The sequence below is a fragment of the Aquarana catesbeiana genome, linkage group LG08 (assembly GCF_042186555.1).
Source record: "Aquarana catesbeiana isolate 2022-GZ linkage group LG08, ASM4218655v1, whole genome shotgun sequence".
In the NCBI taxonomy this organism is placed as follows: domain Eukaryota; kingdom Metazoa; phylum Chordata; class Amphibia; order Anura; family Ranidae; genus Aquarana; species Aquarana catesbeiana.
The window spans coordinates 297,554,707-297,575,894 of NC_133331.1; the positions used below are offsets into that span (position 1 = coordinate 297,554,707).

At 46.2% G+C, this 21,188-nt stretch overlaps 2 protein-coding genes across 2 annotated transcripts in view; both read right to left on the bottom strand.

Annotated features, from left to right (window-relative positions):
• The window catches only part of LOC141104982 (uncharacterized), a 65,308-nt gene that overhangs the window by 5,006 nt on the left and 39,114 nt on the right, over positions 1 to 21,188 (bottom strand). The window lies entirely within an intron of this gene.
• LOC141105481 (uncharacterized) lies at positions 752 to 9,389 on the bottom strand. Its single transcript, XM_073595333.1, has 6 exons — positions 9,283 to 9,389; positions 2,545 to 2,888; positions 2,331 to 2,428; positions 1,828 to 2,241; positions 1,566 to 1,707; positions 752 to 759 (listed from the first exon to the last, which is right to left on the bottom strand). Exons 2-6 carry the CDS (start codon positions 2,627 to 2,629, stop codon positions 752 to 754), a joined length of 747 nt encoding a protein of 248 aa, XP_073451434.1. The 5' UTR covers positions 2,630 to 2,888; positions 9,283 to 9,389.

A 21,188-nucleotide genomic window follows, 5' to 3' on the forward strand; every position in this document is an offset into this window, starting at 1 on the left:
ATGCACATTAAGACGTGATTTAAAAGGGAAACACTTCCCACACTCAGTACAGGAAAACCTCTTGTCTGTGGGAAGGGCTGTCTGAGGTTCCTCAGGATAAGAGGAATACGATGGTCCGGCACCGTCCCTCACAGTCTGAGGTACCTCAGGATAAGAGGAATACGATGGTCCGGCACCGTCCCGCACAGTCTGAGGTTCCTCAGGATAAGAGGAATACGATGGTCCGGCACCGTCCCTCACAGTCTGAGGTTCCTCAGGATAAGAGGAATACGATGGTCCGGCACCGTCCCTCACAGTCTGAGGTTCCTCAGGATAAGAGGAATACGATGGTCCGGGACCGTCCCGCACAGTCTGAGGTTCCTCAGGATAAGAGGAATACGATGGTCCGGCACCGTCCCTCACAGTCTGAGGTTCCTCAGGATAAGAGGAATACGATGGTCCATCTACACTGTGTGGTGCCGGATGGACATTTGAGGTAGTCGGGTTTTCTCCTGGACTATACTGTGTGATGTCCTCATCTTCTACTTTACAGTCTGGAGACAAAGTGAGACAATCCTCGGAGGTTTTCCTCATCTCCCGTCCATCTACTAAAATAGAAATACAAAGATTATTACTAGACATGAGCAGATTGGTTCCCCTAAACCAGGACTCCGCCCACATCAGGCAGCTTTGTCTCTGAGGATCTTACAATTCCCCCCTCAAGGTAACTAGTAAATGGGTCCTCTGATCTCCTACCAGTTCATTTCTTTATTCATGGACCTTAGTCAGAGAGTAAGAAAAAAACGAGAACTGTCTTTTATAGGAGTGACAGTGATGCGGGGATTATAGGATGAGTGTCCCCACCCCCTCTATCACTCATTGCCATCTTCCCAACACAAGAAGTCCTGCACTTCCTTATTTAGTCCATGATTTAGTCATAAATAACAGCGGGGCTGAGCCCCACCAGAGGTCAGAGAGTGAGGATGGGGGGAGAACAACCAAGATGAAGACTGGACTGATCCTGAAGACCACCATCATTGGGTTATTGACTCCTCCCTCATTATCACTTTCTGTTTAAGGTTCCAAAGTTGGAGGATGTTATCACATTATTATCACCATGTAAAAGTCTGTGCTCCAATCAAATCATCAGATATAAAATGTCCAGCTGGTAGGAAATGGGTGTAACAAAAGAGAATACATATTATGTGTATATATAGCAGTGGGTGGAGGGGAGAGAGCAGAAGTCAGGAGTATGTAATGTACAACGTAGAGAACATAGTGCAGGGGTTAGGAGACTCAAGACCCAAGATACATATCCCAGGTTAGGCTATGCCTATGGTGAAAAATCAAAATTTTGCTGCCAGCTGAACCCCAGAATCTCCATAAATCCAGTCTAGATACATAAATTGTGTCGGCAGCACAGAGAAGGAAGATTATCCGAGAGAAATACAGGAATACAGGACGGGGAACACAGCTCAGGAAAGTGACCAGGGGATTACAGGCTGATATCACCTAGTCCCCGCCCTACTCTGGACCAATCAGTGAGCAGTATGGGTGAAGGAATGTATTTAGTGTTAATGACCCACCTGTACTGATCTCTGTAGGAGTGTCCTCCTCTATAAATGTCCCCGTTATTCCATCCTCCTCCATAGACTGCTGATCATCCCTCACATACCTCTCTTCTTCTTCTGATTTAACTTCAAATTCTATATCGATTGGATCTCCACTCTAAACCAAGAAAATAGATAGAGAATATAATCTGTAAAATGTAAGCTTTAATATTTTGGCATAAAAAAAAAAAAACATCCTCTCCAGAAGTCCATGTTCTAGATGCTCCAATCCACCAACCTTGTAACAGTGAGGGATGCTGTGACCTTCCTGTGTGAAATCCCAGGAATACAGAGGACAGGGACATCTCTCTGGTGGGTTCCTGGTATTAGGTGTCTCCATCATATCCTTGTGTCCTTCTGAAAACTGCTCCATCACTCCATACTCCTCATCCTCCTCTTTATACTCTTCTTTAACATCAATATTATCATCCCAGAGGATTCCATTCTGATCTTCCTGTGTGGAATCCCGGGAATACAGAGAACGGGGACACCTCTCTGGTGGATTTCTATAGCTGGATGACTCCACCATGGTGTCTTGGTACAGATCGTTGTAAACTTTTAGATACTCTGACTCCTCCATCACCCCATCCTCATAATCCTCCTCTTTTATCTCTTCTTTAACCTCAACTTTAGGATCTCTCAGGTTTCCACTCTGAATATATAATAAAAATGACATCAATTGTAACAATGCAGATAATGTACAGATCCTAATGATACTATCAGTGATTGTTCCTCATCTACCTGATGATGGTGACTGATGGTGTGACCTTCATGTGTGGAATCCCGGGAATACAGAGGACGGGGACATCTCTCTGGTGGGTTCCCATTACTGGATCCATCTGTAGGAAACACACACACTGACTGAATACATTGTTTCTATGTGTTTATCAGATGATGGGGGATCTAGGTGGACCCTCCGTACTGCTCTCTCCTTTACAATAAAGTCTCCTCTTACCCGGTGATGTGAGGGGCGGCTGATTGTCCATCATGACGTCCTTGTAGAGATCCTTGTGTCCTTCTAAATACTCCCACTCCTCCATGGAGAAATAGACAGTGACATCCTGACACCTTATAGGAACCTGACACACACAATGATACAGTCACCATCCAGACACATCCCTTGTCTGTTACTGGATAATGTCCCAGAATTCCCAGAATCCTCCTCAACTCTCCTGTCAGCAGATGAATGACCTCTCTGGTGGCTTCTAGAATCTTCTTTTTGTTTCTCTATGCTATCTGGTAGCGAGGTGGAGGCAATGCAATGGTCATATGATCTCCATACTTCACAGGAGGAAAACTCTAGATTTGAACACAAAAAGTAAAATCAAATTGCATTCCCAGAATCGTTTGTCAGGAGTGTGTTGCGCTCCTGATCCTCATTCCAGCATCTTGGTTGTGGCTGTGATACATTCTGTCTGTCTGTCCACCTGCAAGGTGATTGATGTGGTCAGTCTCTGGTTGGAGACCAAACCTGATTTAAGCCAGCCAAACCTGCAGTCTCATGCTTGTGATATTGTGTTTGTAACACGTGCTCCAAGCTCTCTGTCTGCTATGCTCCGCTATTTGGATTCCCTTTATGATGACCTTGGATCTGATATCGACTACTTTCTGATCTCTGCCTGCCTTTTCACTATGGATTTGACCCTGACTATTCTGAACCTTGCCTGCCTTTTCCCTGGACTGTTGTTGAACCACACTGCCTGTCTGCCAACCACAAATACCTGGTTGCTGTGCTCAGTTCGCACCTGCCCTGGTGTGGTGGCCAGGCACTATAGCATTGTGTATAAGTCCTGGAGGCAACTGAGAACCGGTAGGCCTCCTTGCCTTATGGGTATATATTCTATAGGTGAAGAACACAGAAGCCAGCTATAGTGTATAAACACCTGTGTTAGGGGCAAGCATGACATTGTTAATATAGATGTAGTAATTCTACAATAGACGGATGAGGTGAGAAGGTGATTGGTGGAAAAGGTGATACATCTCCTAAATGACGGAAATGTTTCAGCCCTGTAAGTGGGAGAATGTTCTGACCCTGAAGGGGTTCATCTACATTTCCACTTTATATATGGCTGGGGGGGGCACATGTCTTTCTATAAGTGGGTTCTTTATTTAAATGGGGGGGGGCGCACTTCCACTCTGCACTTCAGTGATTGCACAAAGTGAGAATATACAGCCATTTACTTTGAAAAACACCAAACAGACTGCAGGTGACCTTGTTTCCTCATTCAGCTCTTGTTCCTCTCTATAACATGTGCTTTCTACTAATCCTTCTGAAAGTTGTGTCCGCTCTCCTTAATCTCCCTTTCCCTCACCCCTCTTCTCCACCCCACAGCCTGTATATATCACCCTCACTTCTGTCCTCTCCCTATTACTGCACTCACCAACTCCAGATAATTTTAAACCCACATTCTAATAAAACCTCCAGGATGCTGAGGCAATCTCATATTACCTCTCTCACCCTTCTGCTACTCCTAACCTCTGGAGATTAAACCCCTGGACCTCTATCATTTAACTGTATCCAAAATCTCCCATCACCCCATGCCTTCTGGCAACAGCTGCAAACAATTCAGTTTCTATTCCTCTTCCTAAAACCAGCCTCCCCTTCTCTTGCACCCATTGGAATGCCTACTCTGTCTGCAACAAACTCACTTCTGTCCATGACCTCTTTATCACTAACTACTCGCTGTTACTGAAACCTGGCTTCACGAATCCGACACTGCTTCTCCTGCTTCCCTCTCCCATAATGGCCTTCTCTGGACTCACTCCCCCAGACCCTGTGGATGGAAGGGAGGTGGAGTGGGAGTCCTTCTAGCCCCACATAGTATCTTTCAGGTACTTCACCCACCTCTCCCTCTGTCACTCTCCTCATTTGAGGCACATTGTATCATCTATTTTCTCCAGTTTCCTTAAGAAGTTAAGAAGTGCTGTGCTATCGGCCTTCTGGACTGGTATCAATCTTTCTTGATGACTTCTCTGCCTGGCTACCCTACTTTCTCTCTTCTGAAATTCCCACAATCATTCTCGGTGACTTCAACATCCCTGTTAATATTAACACTCCTGCTATTTGTGAGGCGCTTGGTAGGATGTTCACCTGCCGAGCACCCCACTATGGACTGCGTGCTGCACAATGCATTCTAAGCCATGATTGAGTGAAGCAATGCACCTGACCGCTAGTTAGGTGCAAGGCTTTGCCCAATCAGGGCACAGTGAGTAGCTGATTGTTAAGTAGCGGGACGGGAAGCCGTCCTCTGTGTCCTTAACAACGGATGAGTCATCAGCTGACAATGGGCTTCCCCGCTGACAGCTAAATGAAAAAAACATTGCCAGCAATAGAAAAATATTTTAAAAAAAGGCGCGCGGGTCCCCCCCAATCCATATACGCCAAAATGCCAAAATGAAAAAAAAATGGCGTGGGCCCCCCAAAATCCATACCTGACCCTTAGTGGCTCCCCTCCTGAACCATACCAGGCCACATGACCTCAACATGGAGGGGGGCTCTGCTCCTCCCATCCCCAACCACCTTGTCCCCAACCACCTTGTTGATGGGAACAAGGGCCTCTTCCCCACAACCCCGGGCTGTGGGGATCTAAGGGCAGAGGGCTTGTCAGAATCTGGAAGCCCCCTTTAACAAGGGGGCACCCAGATCCAAGCCCCCCTATGTGAATGAGTAGGAGTACACAGTACCCCAACTCATTCACCAAAAAAATGTCAAAAAGAAATAAAAACACAGTTTTTGACAATTCCTTAAATAAAAAAACAATGTCCCCTGATGTAGATCCATCGTCAATCACCAAAAAAATGTCAAAAAGAAAAAAAAACACAGTTTTTGACAATTCCTTAAATAAAAAAACAATGTCCCCTGATGTAGATCCATCGTCAATCACGATGCACTCCGCCCCCGAACTTAACCGCCTACTGCAGGCTCCGCCGTTTAGCAGCGCTTAAATAGTTAAGGGGTGGGGCCATCTGGCAATGTCACCTGCTGGCACCGCCCTATGTGACGTCAACGACCCAGCAAGCACCGATTGGTGATATCACACGGGGGCAATGCCACCAGGTGACTTTGCCATGTAGCTCTGCCCCTTATCTATTTAAGAACTGTCATATGATGGAGCAGGCAGCCAGCGTTTTTTTATTTTTAATAATTTAATAACTGTGTGTGTGTTTTTATTTCTTTTGACACTTTTTTGGTGAATGGGTAGGGGTACAATGTACACCATACTCATTCACACTAGGGGGGGCGTGTGGGATCTGGGGGGTACCTTGTTAAAGAGGGCTTCCAGATTCCTATAAGCCTCCTGCCCGCAGACCCCCACAACCACAGCCCAGGGTTGTTGGGAAGAGGCCCTTGTCCCCATCAACATGGGAACAAGGTGCTTGGGGAGGGTGGCATGGTATGGTTCAGGAGGGGGGGGCGCTCTCTCGTCCTCCCCTTTCTTGGCCTGCTAGGCTGCATGCTCGGATGCCCAAAGGGCCTGGTATGGATTGGGGGGACCCCCACGCTGTTTTTTTCTAAACATGTTCGTATTGCCGGCAATGGCTTGCAGCCATGGAAATCAATTTGAATGTCTTTTTATCTTTATATATGTCAGTTTTGCTGCAGCAGGTGCTATACATGGTACAGATGCGCCACATTACAGACAAACTAAGGCGACCCCCCAGGCACGATATTTAAAGGAATTTTTTATTTACATTTTTTCACTTTAAGCATCATTAAAATCACTGCTCCTGTAAAAACGATCTTTTTCAGAAAAAAAAATTGCATTGATACATGTCCCCAGGGCTGGACCCCCATACCCTTTTTATGGCCAATAACTTTCTTATAATCCTTCAAAATCTGGACTTTGAAAAAAAAAAAATTGGGGTCCAATAGACTTGCATGGGGTTCGCGGCTCGGGTCCAAACTTTTCCCATGCTTGTGAGTTCTGGTGTTAACCAAATCTGGGGGTATTAGGCCCATCACTACTCTCCAACAATCCCTTTCCTCTCTCTGATCACTACCTTATTCGTTTTCACTCTCTCCCAGTCTTCTACCTCCTCTCCCTCCATCCACCAACAGTTACCCATAGAAACCTTCGCCACCTAACCCATCTTAACCCTTATCTTCTCTGCTAGTGACCACCTCTATGACAAAATCTCACCCCTGTCCTGCCCCAACCTAACCACTGCTGTCTACAATAGATCCCTGTTCTCCACCCTGAACACACTGACCCTCCCCCCCACTTACTACAAATAGAATCAGGCCCCAACCCCTACAACCTTGTCAAGCAGATGATGTGCCTGTGACGTAAGACTAAGTCTCAGAAAAACTTCAATCAATATAAATCTGCCCTGCAAAAATACAACTCCTGTCTCCTCACTGCCAAGCAGAGCTATTTTATCACTCTCATCAACAACCTATTATCCAGTCTCCATCAACTACACCTTCAACTCTACTTCGTCCTCCACTTCCTCCAGCCACTAACTCATCTACTGCCCAGGAGATCGCCAATCACTTCAAAAATTAAATTGATGTATGTTTTTACATGTTTTTCTCAATAAAATATTTTTCTGGATAAAAAAAAAAAAATTAAATTGATACAATTTGTGATGAGATCTTTGCTGAACAGATACAGTATCCAATCACTTCACTCCATGTCCACAGGTACAATCAACACTTCCCTTATTCAACCCTGCTACCATTCATGAGGTTGCTAAACTTTTTTCTAATGCCTACCCAACCACCTGCCCGCCTTTAATCAGTTCCCTCGCAAATACTGTGGTCAACCTCCTGGCTCTATCCTACATTCTCTAACTCACAATTTCAATCTCTCCTTCTCTTCTGGCATCTTCCCTAACTCTCTTAAACATGCACTAGTGACCCTCATACTTAGAAAGCCTTCCTTGGACCCCACCAATCTCAACAACTTACACCCCATCTCCTTGCTCCCCTTTTCATCCAAGCTTCCTGAACGTCTGGTCTACAACTGACTGTGCGGTGAACATCTCACTGACTATAACCTTCTTGATCTCCTTCAATCTGGATTTCGTCCTCAACACTCAAAAGAAACTGCTCTCCTTTAATTCATAAATCATCTAACGGCTAAATCCAATGGACACTCTTCTGTACTCCTACTTCTGGACCTCTCTGTTGCCTTTGACAAAGTGGACACCCCCTCCTCCTCAAAAAACACCTTTCCTTTGGTCTCAGTGACCGTAGTCTTCGCTGGTTCTCATTTTACCTATCCCACTGCACCTTCAGCATCACAACTTTACTTCCTCCTCTTCCTTTCTCCGTCAGGGTCCTCCAAGGTTCTGTTCTTGGACCTCTCCTATTCTGGATTTACATCTCCTCCCTGGGTCAGCTGATAGCCTCCATTGCTTCCAATACCATTTCTAAGCCAGTGACACCCAAATCCCTGTCTCCACCCCTCAGCTTACTCCGTCAGTCTCCTCATTGTTTTACTAATTTATTAACAGACATATCAGTCTGAATGTCACACCACTTCCTCAAACTCAATCTATCCAAAAACAAGTTCACAATATTTCCTCTCCCCACGTGCGCCTTCCCCTGACTTCTCTGTCAAGATCGATGACTCAACTATCTACCTGTCCCCGCATGCCAGGGTGCTAGGTATAATCCTGGACTCTGAGCTTTCCTTTCAGACCCACATCTAATTACAGTCCAAATCTTGCCGCCTCAGCCTCCACAACATCTCCAAAATACGCCCCTTCCTAACCAATGACACCACAAAGCTACTGATTCACTCGCTGGTTATCTCTCACCTCGACTACTGCAACTCCCTCCTCACTAGATTACCATTATATAGACTATCCCCCCTTCAGTCCATCATGAATGCTGCTGAAAGACTCATTCACCTTACCAACCATTCAGTGTCCTCCACCCCTCTCTGTCAATCCCTCCACTGGTCTCCATTCAGTGTCCACCACCCCTCTCTGCCAATCCCTCCACTGGTCTCCATTCAGTGTCCTCCACCCCTCTCTGCCAATCCCTCCACTGGTCTCCATTTAGTGTCCACCACCCCTCTCTACCAATCCCTCCACTGGTCTCCATTCAGTGTCCTCCACCCCTCTCTGCCAATCCCTCCACTGGTCTCCATTCAGTGTCCTCCACCCCTCTCTGCCAATCCCTCCACTGGCTTCCATTCAGTGTTCTCCACCCTCTCTGCCAATCCCATCATTGGCTTCTGCTCACCCAATGAATTAAATTCAAAATGCTAACAATTTATGAAGGAATCCACAACTCGCCTCCTCCCACGCTCATCTCCAGGACTTTTCCCCAGCCTAACCCATCCTCTGGAGCTCCCTACCCAAATTTGTTTGACTATCTCCTACTCTGTCCACTTTTAGACAATCCCTGAAATAGAAGAATCCCTTCATAGAAGCCTATCCTGCCCCTATCTAACAACTGGCCTTCTATTTTCTCCACCAGCCCATCCCCCACAGTTATTACCTTTTGCAACATTCAATCCTCTCTTTAATGTGCGAGGCCCTCTGATTCCTCCTGTATTGAATTGTATTCTAACTGTACTGTCTGCCCTCACATTGTAAAGCACTGTGTAAATCCTGTATCATATATGTGTGTATCATCATCTGCTGGAGATAAAAGACGTCACAGTGACTATGGAGGAAGAGGACGGAACATGACGGGGGGGGGGTTACTGGGTGTAAATAGAAAATAAGATCTTATTACCTCCTCTGCTGCCTCTTACAGTAACGTCTCCTCTATCTCATATAACAAAGAGCTTCCTGTCTGTAGCTGACATCACTTCCTGTTTTCCATAGAGACTTCCTCTCTATGGTAGAAGTGAGATCGCCATCTTGTGGAGCTCAGAGGAACTGCAGTCCCGAGAAACGTCTCGTAGTGTGAACATATCCTTGTGATGTGTGTGTATGCAGGGCCAATGTTAGAAATCATGGGGCCCTGTACAGCCTACCTGACAGGGCCCCCTTTAATCCCGCCCTCAACCCCACCCCAGACCCCTCCCCTGACCCCACCTGTGCAGATTTGTCACCGATTACATATGCACACAAAATCATTATAGCTTATCAGTACAGGGGGACAGAGGCGGTTTAATTTTTTTTTTCAGTTTTATTTTACTAACAAAAATGTTTACAATGTGTCTTTCATTTTTTTTTTTATCTCTTTTATTGCTATCAGAAGTAATGGACAACATCCCTAGTGATAGCATGGGGCGGTGACAGGTCCCCTTTATGGAGAGATCTTTGACTCCGAAATCCTTGACTCTGACCTCTCCTTCAGCCCCCACATCCAATCACTGGCTAAATCCTGCCGCCTTAACCTCCGCAACATCTCCAGAATTCGACCCTTCCTGATTAATGACACCACAAAGCAACTTATTCACTCCTTGATTATTTCCCGCCTTGACTACTGCAACTCTCTCCTTAATGGCCGACCCTTACACAAGCTCCTCCCCCTTCAGTCTATTATGAATTCTTCTGCTGGACGAATACACCTCACCAATCGATCCGTGACTGCTGCCCCTCTCTGCCAATCCCTTCACTGGCTTCCCCTCCCCCACTGTATAAAATTCAAAATGCTAACCATAACATACAAGGCCATCTACAACATCGCCCCCATCTACATCACCAACCTCATCTGCAGATATCGCCCTAATCGTCCCCTCTGCTCCTCCCAGGACCTCCTGCTCTCTAGCTCCCTTGTTACCTCCTCACTTGCTCGCCTCCAGGACTTCTCCAGAGCCTCTCCCATCCTTTGGAACTCCCTGCCCCGGTATGTCCGATCAGCCCCTAACCTGTCCACCTTTAGGACTTCTCCAGAGCCTCTCCCCTCCTCTGGAACTCCCTGCGCCGGTATGTCCGATCAGCCCCTGACCTGTCCACCTCCAGGACTTCTCCAGAGCCTCTCCCATCCTCTGGAACTCCCTTCCCCGGTATATCCGATCAGCCCCTAACCTGTCCACCTTTAGGACTTCTCCAGAGCCTCTCCCATCCTGTGGAATTCCCAGCCCCAGTATATCCGATCAGCCCCCAATCTGTCCACCTTTAGGAGATCCCTGAAAACCGATTTATTCAGGGAAGCCTACCCCACAACCACCTAACAACTGCCCTCAAGCCACCCCCATCAAATCATTCCCCGCATCTATTACCTTTTGTACCACCACCCCCTCCTCTTTAGAATGTAAGCTCTATGAGCCGGGCCCTCCTGTCCCTTCTGTATTGTACTGCACTGTAATTGTGCCGTCCCCCCTCTACATTGTAAAGCGCTGCGTAAACTGTTGGCGCTATATAAATCCTGTATAATAATAATAATAAAAGATCTGGGGTCTATTAGACCAGATCGGTTTGATCAGATGCTAGTTCAAGCTGATAATTGCTTCTAGTTTCTGACGTCACACAGTGGGAGGAGCGACATCAGCTCCACTCACTGTGTCCCAGGAACTGGATGCTGCTGCTCACAGGACTCAATTGCATGGGAGAAGCCCAGTAAAGGTGGTGGTGGGACGGTGGTGGAACCCTCTTCCACTGCCTGCTTGTAAAAGTAATCCACTAATGCTGCGTACACACGACCGGACCTTCCGGCAGAAAAGATCCGACGGAACCATTCTGTCGGACATTCCGATCGTGTGTGGGCTTCATCGGACCTTTCTTTTCAAAATTTCCGATGGACCTAGAAATAGAACAAGTTTCAAATCTTTCCGACAGATTCAGTTTCTATCGGGAAAACCACTCGTCTGTATGCTAGTCCGACGGACCAAGAACGACGCAAGGGCAGGTATTGGCTACTGGCTATTGAACTTCCTTTTTCTAGTCCCGTCGTACGTCATCACGTTCTAAACGAACTGACTTTGGTGGTGATCGTGTCTAGGCAAGTCCGTTTCAGCGGAAGTCCATCGGAAAGACCGTCAGACTTCGGTCCGATGGAAAGACCGGTCGTGTGTACGCGGCATAAGATTACTTTTTACTTTGTGCAGAATCGCTGGGGCTAAAAAAAAAATTATATAAAAAATGATATCTTGATCATCGCTATAGCGATGATCAAGATATCACCCTTACAATCCAGCAATGTACCAGTACGTCGCTGGACAGGAAGTGGTTAAAGGGAAGTGTTGGGGGGGCGCATGTTTACTGCCCCCTAAATGCAAGTGTAAAGCAGCATACTGCGTCTTCACCAGCATTATGAAAGTCACACAGTGAGGAGTCTATACTCTGTGCGCCACTCACTGTGTGCACTGCAGCCACGGTGTCCGGGTTCTTGCTCCCTTGTCAGCCACAGAGCCGCCTGTTGCCTCCCATCAGTCTTGGCAGTCGGCAGATGAGGACGGGAGGCGAAGCGGAGCATGGTAGTATCACCCCGCCAGGGAAGGCAGTGAGCGGCAGCGGCCGGGACTAATTAAAAAGCAGAGCAATGCGCGGTGCGGTTTTATGTACATCCGCCCGAAAAAACAAGACATAGTCCCTACTGCGCTCACCTCCTGGGCCCATCTGATGACCTGATGGGGCCCAGGAAAGTGTAATTACACCCCCTTCCCTAAGCAAGTAGTAGCGGGGGACGGGGGTGAAGTTTAGAAAGCGCTATTTTTTAATGGACAGAAATTACTTGTAAAGTTGCCCGGGCCCCCCTGTGAAGTTGCTGGGGGCCGGGCCCGGTACAACAGGGCTGCCTGTACTGCCCTATCAGCGGCCCTGTGTGTATGTACTGTAGGGTCAAGCCAAACACTCCCCCCCCCTCCCCGGTTCGGTTCGCACCAGAACATGCAAAAAATTTGTACCGTTTGAAGTCTATGGGACACAAATGTGAAAAATCAAAAGTGCTAATTTTAAAGGCTTATATGCAAGTTATTGTTATAAAAAGTGTTTGGGGACCCGGGTCCTGCCCCAGGGGACATGTATCAATGCAAAAAAAAGTTTTAAAAACGTCCACTTTTTCAGGAGCAGTAATTTTAATAATGCTTAAAGTGCAACAATAAAAACTAAATATTCCTTAAATATCGTGCCTGGGGGGGTCGCCTTAGTCTGCCTATAAAGTAGCGCATCTTTCCCATGTTCATAACAGTACCGAAGGCAAAATGACATTTCTAAAGGAAAAAATGTCATTTAAAACTGCTTGCGGCTTAGATGTATTGTCGGATCCCGGCAATATAGATATATTAACGGGAAGCCCGCGCCAAAAAAATGGCGTGGGGGTCCCCCCAAAAGCCTTACCAGGCCCTTCAGGTCTGGTATGGTTTTTTATGGGAACCCAGCACCAAAATTTTAAAAAAAATGGCGTGTGGGTCCCCCCCCAAAATCCATAGTGGACCCTTATCCAAACACGCAGCCTGGGAGGCCGCAGGAACCGTATCAGGCCACATGCCCTCAACATAAGGAGGGTGCTTTGGGGTCCTCTTCCCCACAACCCTTGTCCGGTGGTTGTGGGGGTCTGCGGGCGGGGGGCTTATCAAAATCTGGAAGCCCCCTAACAAAGGGGCGCCCAGATCCCAGCCCCCACTATGTGAATGGGTATCGGGTACATTGTACCCCTACACATTTACCAAAAAAAGTAAAAATGACAGGAGACAGTTTTGTACAATTCCTTTAATAAAAAAAAGTGTCCAGTGATGTAAAAAACTCCATGGAAGGCGTCTTTTCGCGATGATAGCTGTTATATAGCTGAGGTCATGTGACATCAAAGGGGGCGGGGTCACCCCTTTACGTCACCGGGTGGCCCCGCCCTTGGATATATAAGAGCTGTAATCGCCAAAAAGGCTGCAGTTGGCGGGATGCCTCCCATCAAGTTTCAAGTTTTTCCGTTTTTTTTTTCTCTGGACCGTCGGAAGTCGTGATTGAAGATGGATGGACATCGCGGGACACTATTTTTTTTTATTAAAGGAATTGTCTAAAACTGTCTCCTGTCATTTTTTTTGCCTGCAGACCCCCACAACCACCGAGCAAGGGTTGTGGGGATGAGGCCCTTGTCCCCATCAACATGGGGACAAGATGCTTTGGGGGGACCCCAAAGTACTCTCCCCATGTTGAGGGCATGTGGCCTGGTACGGTTCAGGAGGGGGCACTCCCTCGCCCCCCCTTTTCCTGCGGCCTGCCAGGTTGTGTGCTCGGGTAAGGGCCTGGTATGGATTTTGGGAGGACCCCCACGCAATTTCTTTTAAAATTTTGGTGTGGGGTTCCCCTTAAAATCCATACCAGACCTGAAGGGCCTGGTAATGGACTCGGGGGGGCGCTCACGACGTTTTTTTCAATGATTTTTATGTATATTGCCAGGATCCGACAATACATTACAGCCGCGAGCCGTAACGCACACAGAAGTAAATGGCGTTAAACTGGCAGTAACGCACAACAAAACGGTATGGTGTTAAACTTGCAGTAACGCGCACAAAACGATATGGCGTTAAACTAGCAGTAATGCACACAGAAGTAAATGGCGTTAAACTGGCAGTAACACACACAGAAGTAAATGGTGTTAAGCTGGCAGTAACCCACACAGAAGTAAATGGCGTTAAACTGGCAGTAATGCAATCAAATAGATGGTGTTCAACCATCACTATACTGACGCTACCTGAACTGTCCCTACTCTAGCTATACACTATTGTAAAGATTACTAACACGGTCTCACTACACTACAGTGAAACTATCTGAGCTGTCCCTACTCTAGCTGCACACTATGCAAAGCTGAATGACAGTCCTCCTCACTACACTCACACTATCCCTAGACTGACACTAAACTAATATTCTACACTGACAATTGAAGCAAAATAGCACAGTATAGCACACTAACTAACTGATAGCACTGAACAGAGCCCTGTTCTATCTCTCTCCACGCCAAAATCACACTGAAAATGGCTGCCATTTACAACAGTCCCTGCACAAAATGACATTTCTAAAGGAAAAAAAAGCCATTTAAAAGTACTCACGGCTATAATGAATTGTCGGTCCAGGCAATACACATAAAAGACATTGAAAAAAACAGCATGGGATTCCCCCACAGTCAATTACCATGCCCTTTGGGTTTGGTATGAATATAAGGGGAACCCTGAATCAAAATTAAAAAAAAAAACTGCGCGGGGGTCCCCCCAAATTCCATACCAGGCCCTTTGGGTCTGGTATGGATATTAAGGGGAGCCCCGCGCCAAAATGACGTGGGGGCCGCCTTAAAATCCATAGCAGACCTGATTTAAGGGGAACCCCGCGCCAAAATCTTTTAAAAAATAGCATGGGGGTCCCCCCAAAAATCCATACCAGACCCTTATCCGAACACGCAACCTGGCAGGCCGCAGGAAAAGAAGGTAACCCCGCCCCCCTCTGATGCACGGGGACAACCCAAAATGATTTGGATCAGTGCACAAAGCAAGGTCTATAAAGACATGGATGAGCGAGTTTGGGGTGGAGGAACTTGACTGGCTTGCACAGAGTCCTGACCTCAGCCCGATATGCTCAGGTTGGATTAAGAGGAATCTTTTGTTGTTTGTTCTACTTCAAAACCTTTTGGAGGAATTAGAGCGGAGACTGTGAGCCAGGCCTTCTCGTCCAAGATCAGAGCCTGACCTCACAAATCCGCTTCTGGAAGAATGGTCAAACATTCCCATAGACACACTCCTAAATCTTGTGGACAGCCTTCCCAGAAGAGTTAAAGCTGTTATAGCTGCAAAGTGTAGGTCCTTAAAGACATGGATGAGCGAGTTTGGGGTGGAGGAACTTGACTGGGCTTCACAGAATCCATGCCTCAACCCGATATGCTCTACCACCACATCTGCTTTCCATCCCAAGCCTTGCTGTGGTGAGTCGGTTCGACATCCCTCTGTGTTGGTGTCATCACATCCAGCGCACCACCCGACTACACCAGCTGAACCGTCCAGCGGTTTGGAGTCTTATGTCCGGTCCATTGGGGGCCTCTTCACATCACTGACCCTTACAGGTTCAACCAGTGGTCTGTCATCCCTTCCATTGTGTGGATGCCCATGCGACATCTGGCACCTACACACCTTTTGGTCGCCCCCAGCACCGGCCTTGACATGCCTGAGTCAGCCTGCCGAGGTTTGGGTGAGATTGAGGTTCAAAATCAAGCCCGATGTTTAACATCGATTATCTGTCAGCCATATTTTAACCCTTTCCATTCTTGGAATCCTTTGACTTTACAATAAATCTTTTTATCACAAACCATGGCATAGACAATTTTATGACTTTTCTGAGGTATGCCTCATGTGGTTTGTGGCCATCACCCTCCAGCGCTGGATTGGGAGGAATCTGGGATCACTGGGAATTAATGTTTATAACCTTCCAGTAAACAAGACTCAACTTTCTCGCTTAAATTGTGTATGTGTCTTCAACTCTTTTGGGTATCGCTAACAATGTCTGAACCCAGGGTGTCAGAGGGCTGGTAAGATCAGGGCAACCAATGGGGTACAGATTCAGCAAGCGGCCCTCACGGGGGGTAGCGCTACATTTAAGGTCGGCTCAGACAAACTATTGGCTCTCAGTCTATTTTCAATGTGCAAAACCATTTGTAATGGAAGCTTTTTTTTTTTTTTTACAAAAATTTTATGCCGGGGTCTCTATGTGTCTGTGAGACTCTTGCTTGGCAGAGCAATCAAAGCCTATTTTATAGGTAAAGGAAGCCCGGGTTTTGTTTAATCATGTCCCTTAAACCCCTCCCACTGTTACCAGTTTGGCCACACCCACTATTTGCCACGCCACAACACCTCCCTCAGGCGCCCCTCCTTCTCAAGTTCAAAAGCTGGGAGGTGTGGTTATAGGGGGAGGCACCCCAGAGGGGGGAGTGTCCTCAAAAACCTGCCAGTGTCCAATCTCATTCCACTGCCTTTAATGTACTTTTTGTTTACATTAATGCTTGATGAACTGTTGGGCTGCCATCATCAGACACAAAACATCGGAACTACCACCATTTTATTCTCCAGGGCTTTTGCTTACAGAAAATATATATTTGGGGAGTTTAACTAATTTTCAGGCCTAAAATGTGTATTTAACATGTGTGCAAAAAATAAATAAAAAAAATTCAAAAACAGCTCTGACAGAGAAAAAGTTAATGTGAGTGAGATGGAACCATTTTCCTGTGGTCGCACGCTAAACATTAGAGCTCCCCCTAGCTGCAGCCTGGTAATAACATTGCTGGGAGATCTATTCATTTATCTGCTACATACTTCCCATCTTTATATAAACATCGCTTGACATTTAGGGGTCTATTCATACAAAATTGTCAGGGTCCAATGAAAGCGCGCATGCTATTCGTCTCTGTGAATTGGGGTAACAAATAAATGTTATTAGACCCTTTGCTATGCTCTTTGAATGTTTTTCCTCTGATTTAAAATGGAGAATATTGCATTTGGCCACTAGATGGAGCTAATGCCTATGATATTTAGTGCCATATAATAGCCAAATGCAGTTTTCTCTGTATTACATTAATGGTTGGTATAATATTGCTGGTTTAATTATCTTATGTCCTTTAATGTGACAAGCATTCACCCAGTTGTGCCAAATTCTGGCCGTATTTTCATTAACACAGCAATTTCCTATGACATTCATCTCAATTATGGGGCAATAATGTGTTAATAATACTGCAGTGCCACATTATTGCCACTAGATGGAGCCAATGATCATAGGAAATCACTGAAATAAAATATGACCAATACTGATCACGGCTGGGGGAATGCGCATCACATTTGTTCTGCAATTTTATTGATAGGCAACTCCTATCCTCATATTGATTAGCGGTTCCAGATAAATAACTACTGCAGTAGGGAACAGACACAAAAGATACACTCCGCATCTTCCCAAATAACTGTTCTGTTTTATTATGACACAATTGAAGGTTTTTATACACATGATTACGTAGCTATCACATTAATATTACAATTGTACTTTTATGGTAACAAGGGGCGTAACATAGGCAGGCTAATTCTAATCAGGACTGGAAAGAATGCCAACATGTAATGAAAACATTATTAGTGCCGTGTGCCAGGGCCATAGATATTTTTTTTTCCTGGGGGGGGGTTCAGGTCTTTCAAACTCAAAGGCATCATTTACACTTTTATGTTGGGGGAGGTATGGTAAAAACATGTGACAGCGGAGTGGGGCCAGGAGGCTTTGCAATGCAGTGCAGCAAAAATGATCCCCATTCAACTGAATAGAACGCAATGGACGCAGTTGTGGTGCGGTAGTGTACTCATTAGTACAGCGAGCTCCTCCTAAGCTCCCTCGTTTTTTTTTTCCGTTCAGCCCGATGGGTTGAACGAAAAAAAAAACCTCACTGTGTGAACCAGGCTTTAGATCTCATTCATATGTTCTAAATGGCCATGGAAGGGCAAATATACCATGAATACCTACAGCCTGGATCCCAGATGTTCCAATTTTTGTCTGTTCACCTTGGTGATGGGCTGAAAAGAGCCACTGCTGGTAACATGTATGTGCACATCCAGGGGTCCCCATGTTTAAGCTCCGGGGGACAAAGCAAAACACGTTGGGGTGTGGTCTGGTAGGAACCCGGGCTGAGGTCTCTCCCATTGCTACTACATTACCATAGGACTCGGTGAGGAGGATATGTTGGCAGGGCAGGTGGGACTTTAAATGAAGCATCAGACAGCAAAAAAGTACTTAGATGAATAAGGGGAATTTTATTATTAAAAGACTAGATATGAAAGCATAAAAAATGTTGATTACAATGGTACAAGGATAACATACATATACTAGTTAGACTGCTAATGACAGTCCATGTACACGTAAAGTAATACCAACGGTAAACATTCAACAGCATACTCAAATTAATAATAATCTCACATATTATAAATACATAAAATTCCTCAGTTCATCTTGAAAGAAAAAAAAGGGGTGTATGAAATGATACAAATGTTGAATCCGCAGGACCTATGGCCTCATGTAACCTGAAGGGGTAGACATGCATAATATCTTGAAAAATCTTGATAAATGAATAAGAACACGGCAACCGGTAGCTCTACGCGTTTCGTGGCTAATGTGCCACTCGTCAGGAGCAAGCACGTGTAGTATCTGGAAAAGTAATAACGGTAAGGGGAAAAAATTGATGAGTATGAAGAAAGACAAGGTTGGGGGTAGGATGTCATTCCCCATAACCAAGGCTTACTTGTTAAGGCTTGAGACATCGCCAAGGTGGTGGTGAGGCCACACAGGCACTCCGGAAGTAGCTCCCAACCGGGAGCTGAGGTGGAAAGTCCCACGGACTGGAAAGGGGGCGATACCAGGGGCAGGCACGGCAAACAAAGGGCAACTGAAAGGAGAGAAATGTGCGTGTGTGAGCCAGGTTGGTGGAGAAGGAGAAACCAATGGGAAGGGAGAAACAGAGGGAGGAAGGAAGGAGAAGATAAAGATGGAAGGTAGGTAGGAAAGAGGGGGGAAGGGGTGAGGGAAGGGAAAAAACGGGGGGGGGGGGAGAGGGAAGAGGGGGAGGAAGGGAATAAAAAGGAGGGGGGTGGACCGGTGAGAAGATGGGGGGAGTGCTAGGGTGAGATAAGAGTGGGGGACAATATGATGGATGACCAGTGAGGAAACTAGGGTGTCAAGGTTGAAAGTGATTGAGCACTGCAAGTACTGATGTATGTGCCGAATTACCTTGTGTGGATGAGGAGCCCTGTTAGAAGGGGACCAAGAGAATTTGCAGATATCCAAATCGTGTGAGGGTCGGGGTGAACAGAGCCCTAAGTGCCGAGACCATCTACAGACCGTCCCTAAATAGGCCAGCCGCGGGGAAATCCACCAATGTCACGCCGTGTATCGAGGGGAGGAGCCCCGTGCACCGGAAGCCGGATATCCGGCACCGACACACAGATGGCTCTCCCGTTGTACACAGATGTAGTGATCACAGCTAGTGCGCACGGCGTCAACATGACGTCATGCGCACAGCGCGATGTGCGTGACATCGACGCACAGTAACGGAGCATCCAACCTCCCCCATGATCAGGAGGTGGGGGGAGGAGAGGATGCCCGGAAGGTGCGTCGCAGCTCCCAGGATAGGAGATGGACCAGAGGCAGTGCAGCCCAAAGTGCATCCACCACTGGCGATGCCGGAAGTCCAACAATGGGCATAATGGAAAATGGTAGACAATGGGATCATAGGATAAAAAACAAATAAAGCAATAAAACCAAAAAAACAGAGATAAAGCAGGGGAGGCTTACATAGGTGATAAGGGGCAGAGGATTTATAGTAGTTAAAATAGTGGAGCTAGTCCGTATGCTTCCATCCCTATATGAATACAATAAGGGGAAGGGAGGAGAGATTTAGGGACTTTTAGGAATCCATGTCCTGGTAAGGTCATGTATTTCCATCCCTAGGGACTTTGAATGATATTGTGATCTGGTAAGGTCACAGATATCCATCCCATGTATATTTGGAGAGGAGGATATGTTGGCAGGGCAGGTGGGACTTTAAATGAAGCATCAGACAGCAAAAAAGTACTTAGATGAATAAGGGGAATTTTATTATTAAAAGACTAGATATGAAAGCATAAAAAATGTTGATTACAATGGTACAAGGATAACATACATATACTAGTTAGACTGCTAATGACAGTCCATGTACACGTAAAGTAATACCAACGGTAAACATTCAACAGCATACTCAAATTAATAATAATCTCACATATTATAAATACATAAAATTCCTCAGTTCATCTTGAAAGAAAAAAAAGGGGTGTATGAAATGATACAAATGTTGAATCCGCAGGACCTATGGCCTCATGTAACCTGAAGGGGTAGACATGCATAATATCTTGAAAAATCTTGATAAATGAATAAGAACACGGCAACCGGTAGCTCTACGCGTTTCGTGGCTAATGTGCCACTCGTCAGGAACAAGCACGTGTAGTATCTGGAAAAGTAATAACAGTAAGGGGAAAAAATTGATGAGTATGAAGAAAGACAAGGTTGGGGGTAGGATGTCATTCCCCATAACCAAGGCTTACTTGTTAAGGCTTGAGACATCGCCAAGGTGGTGGTGAGGCCACACAGGCACTCCGGAAGTAGCTCCCAACCGGGAGCTGAGGTGGAAAGTCCCACGGACTGGAAAGGGGGCGATACCAGGGGCAGGCACGGCAAACAAAGGGCAACTGAAAGGAGAGAAATGTGCGTGTGTGAGCCAGGTTGGTGGAGAAGGAGAAACAGTATGCTGTTGAATGTTTACCGTTGGTATTACTTTACGTGTACATGGACTGTCATTAGCAGTCTAACTAGTATATGTATGTTATCCTTGTACCATTGTAATCAACATTTTTTATGCTTTCATAGCTAGTCTTTTAATAATAAAATTCCCCTTATTCATCTAAGTACTTTTTTGCTGTCTGATGCTTCATTTAAAGTCCCACCTGCCCTGCCAACATATCCTCCTCTCCAAATATACATGGGATGGATATCTGTGACCTTACCAGATCACAATATCATTCAAAGTCCCTAGGGATGGAAATACATGACCTTACCAGGACATGGATTCCTAAAAGTCCCTAAATCTCTCCTCCCTTCCCCTTATTGTATTCACATAGGACTCGGTGGATGTGCGGCACCAGGGATTTTTTTTCCTCTCTTCCCTTCAGTGACTACAGGAGCTGAGATGAGCTCCATCCCTCACCGGCAGTCCTGCAG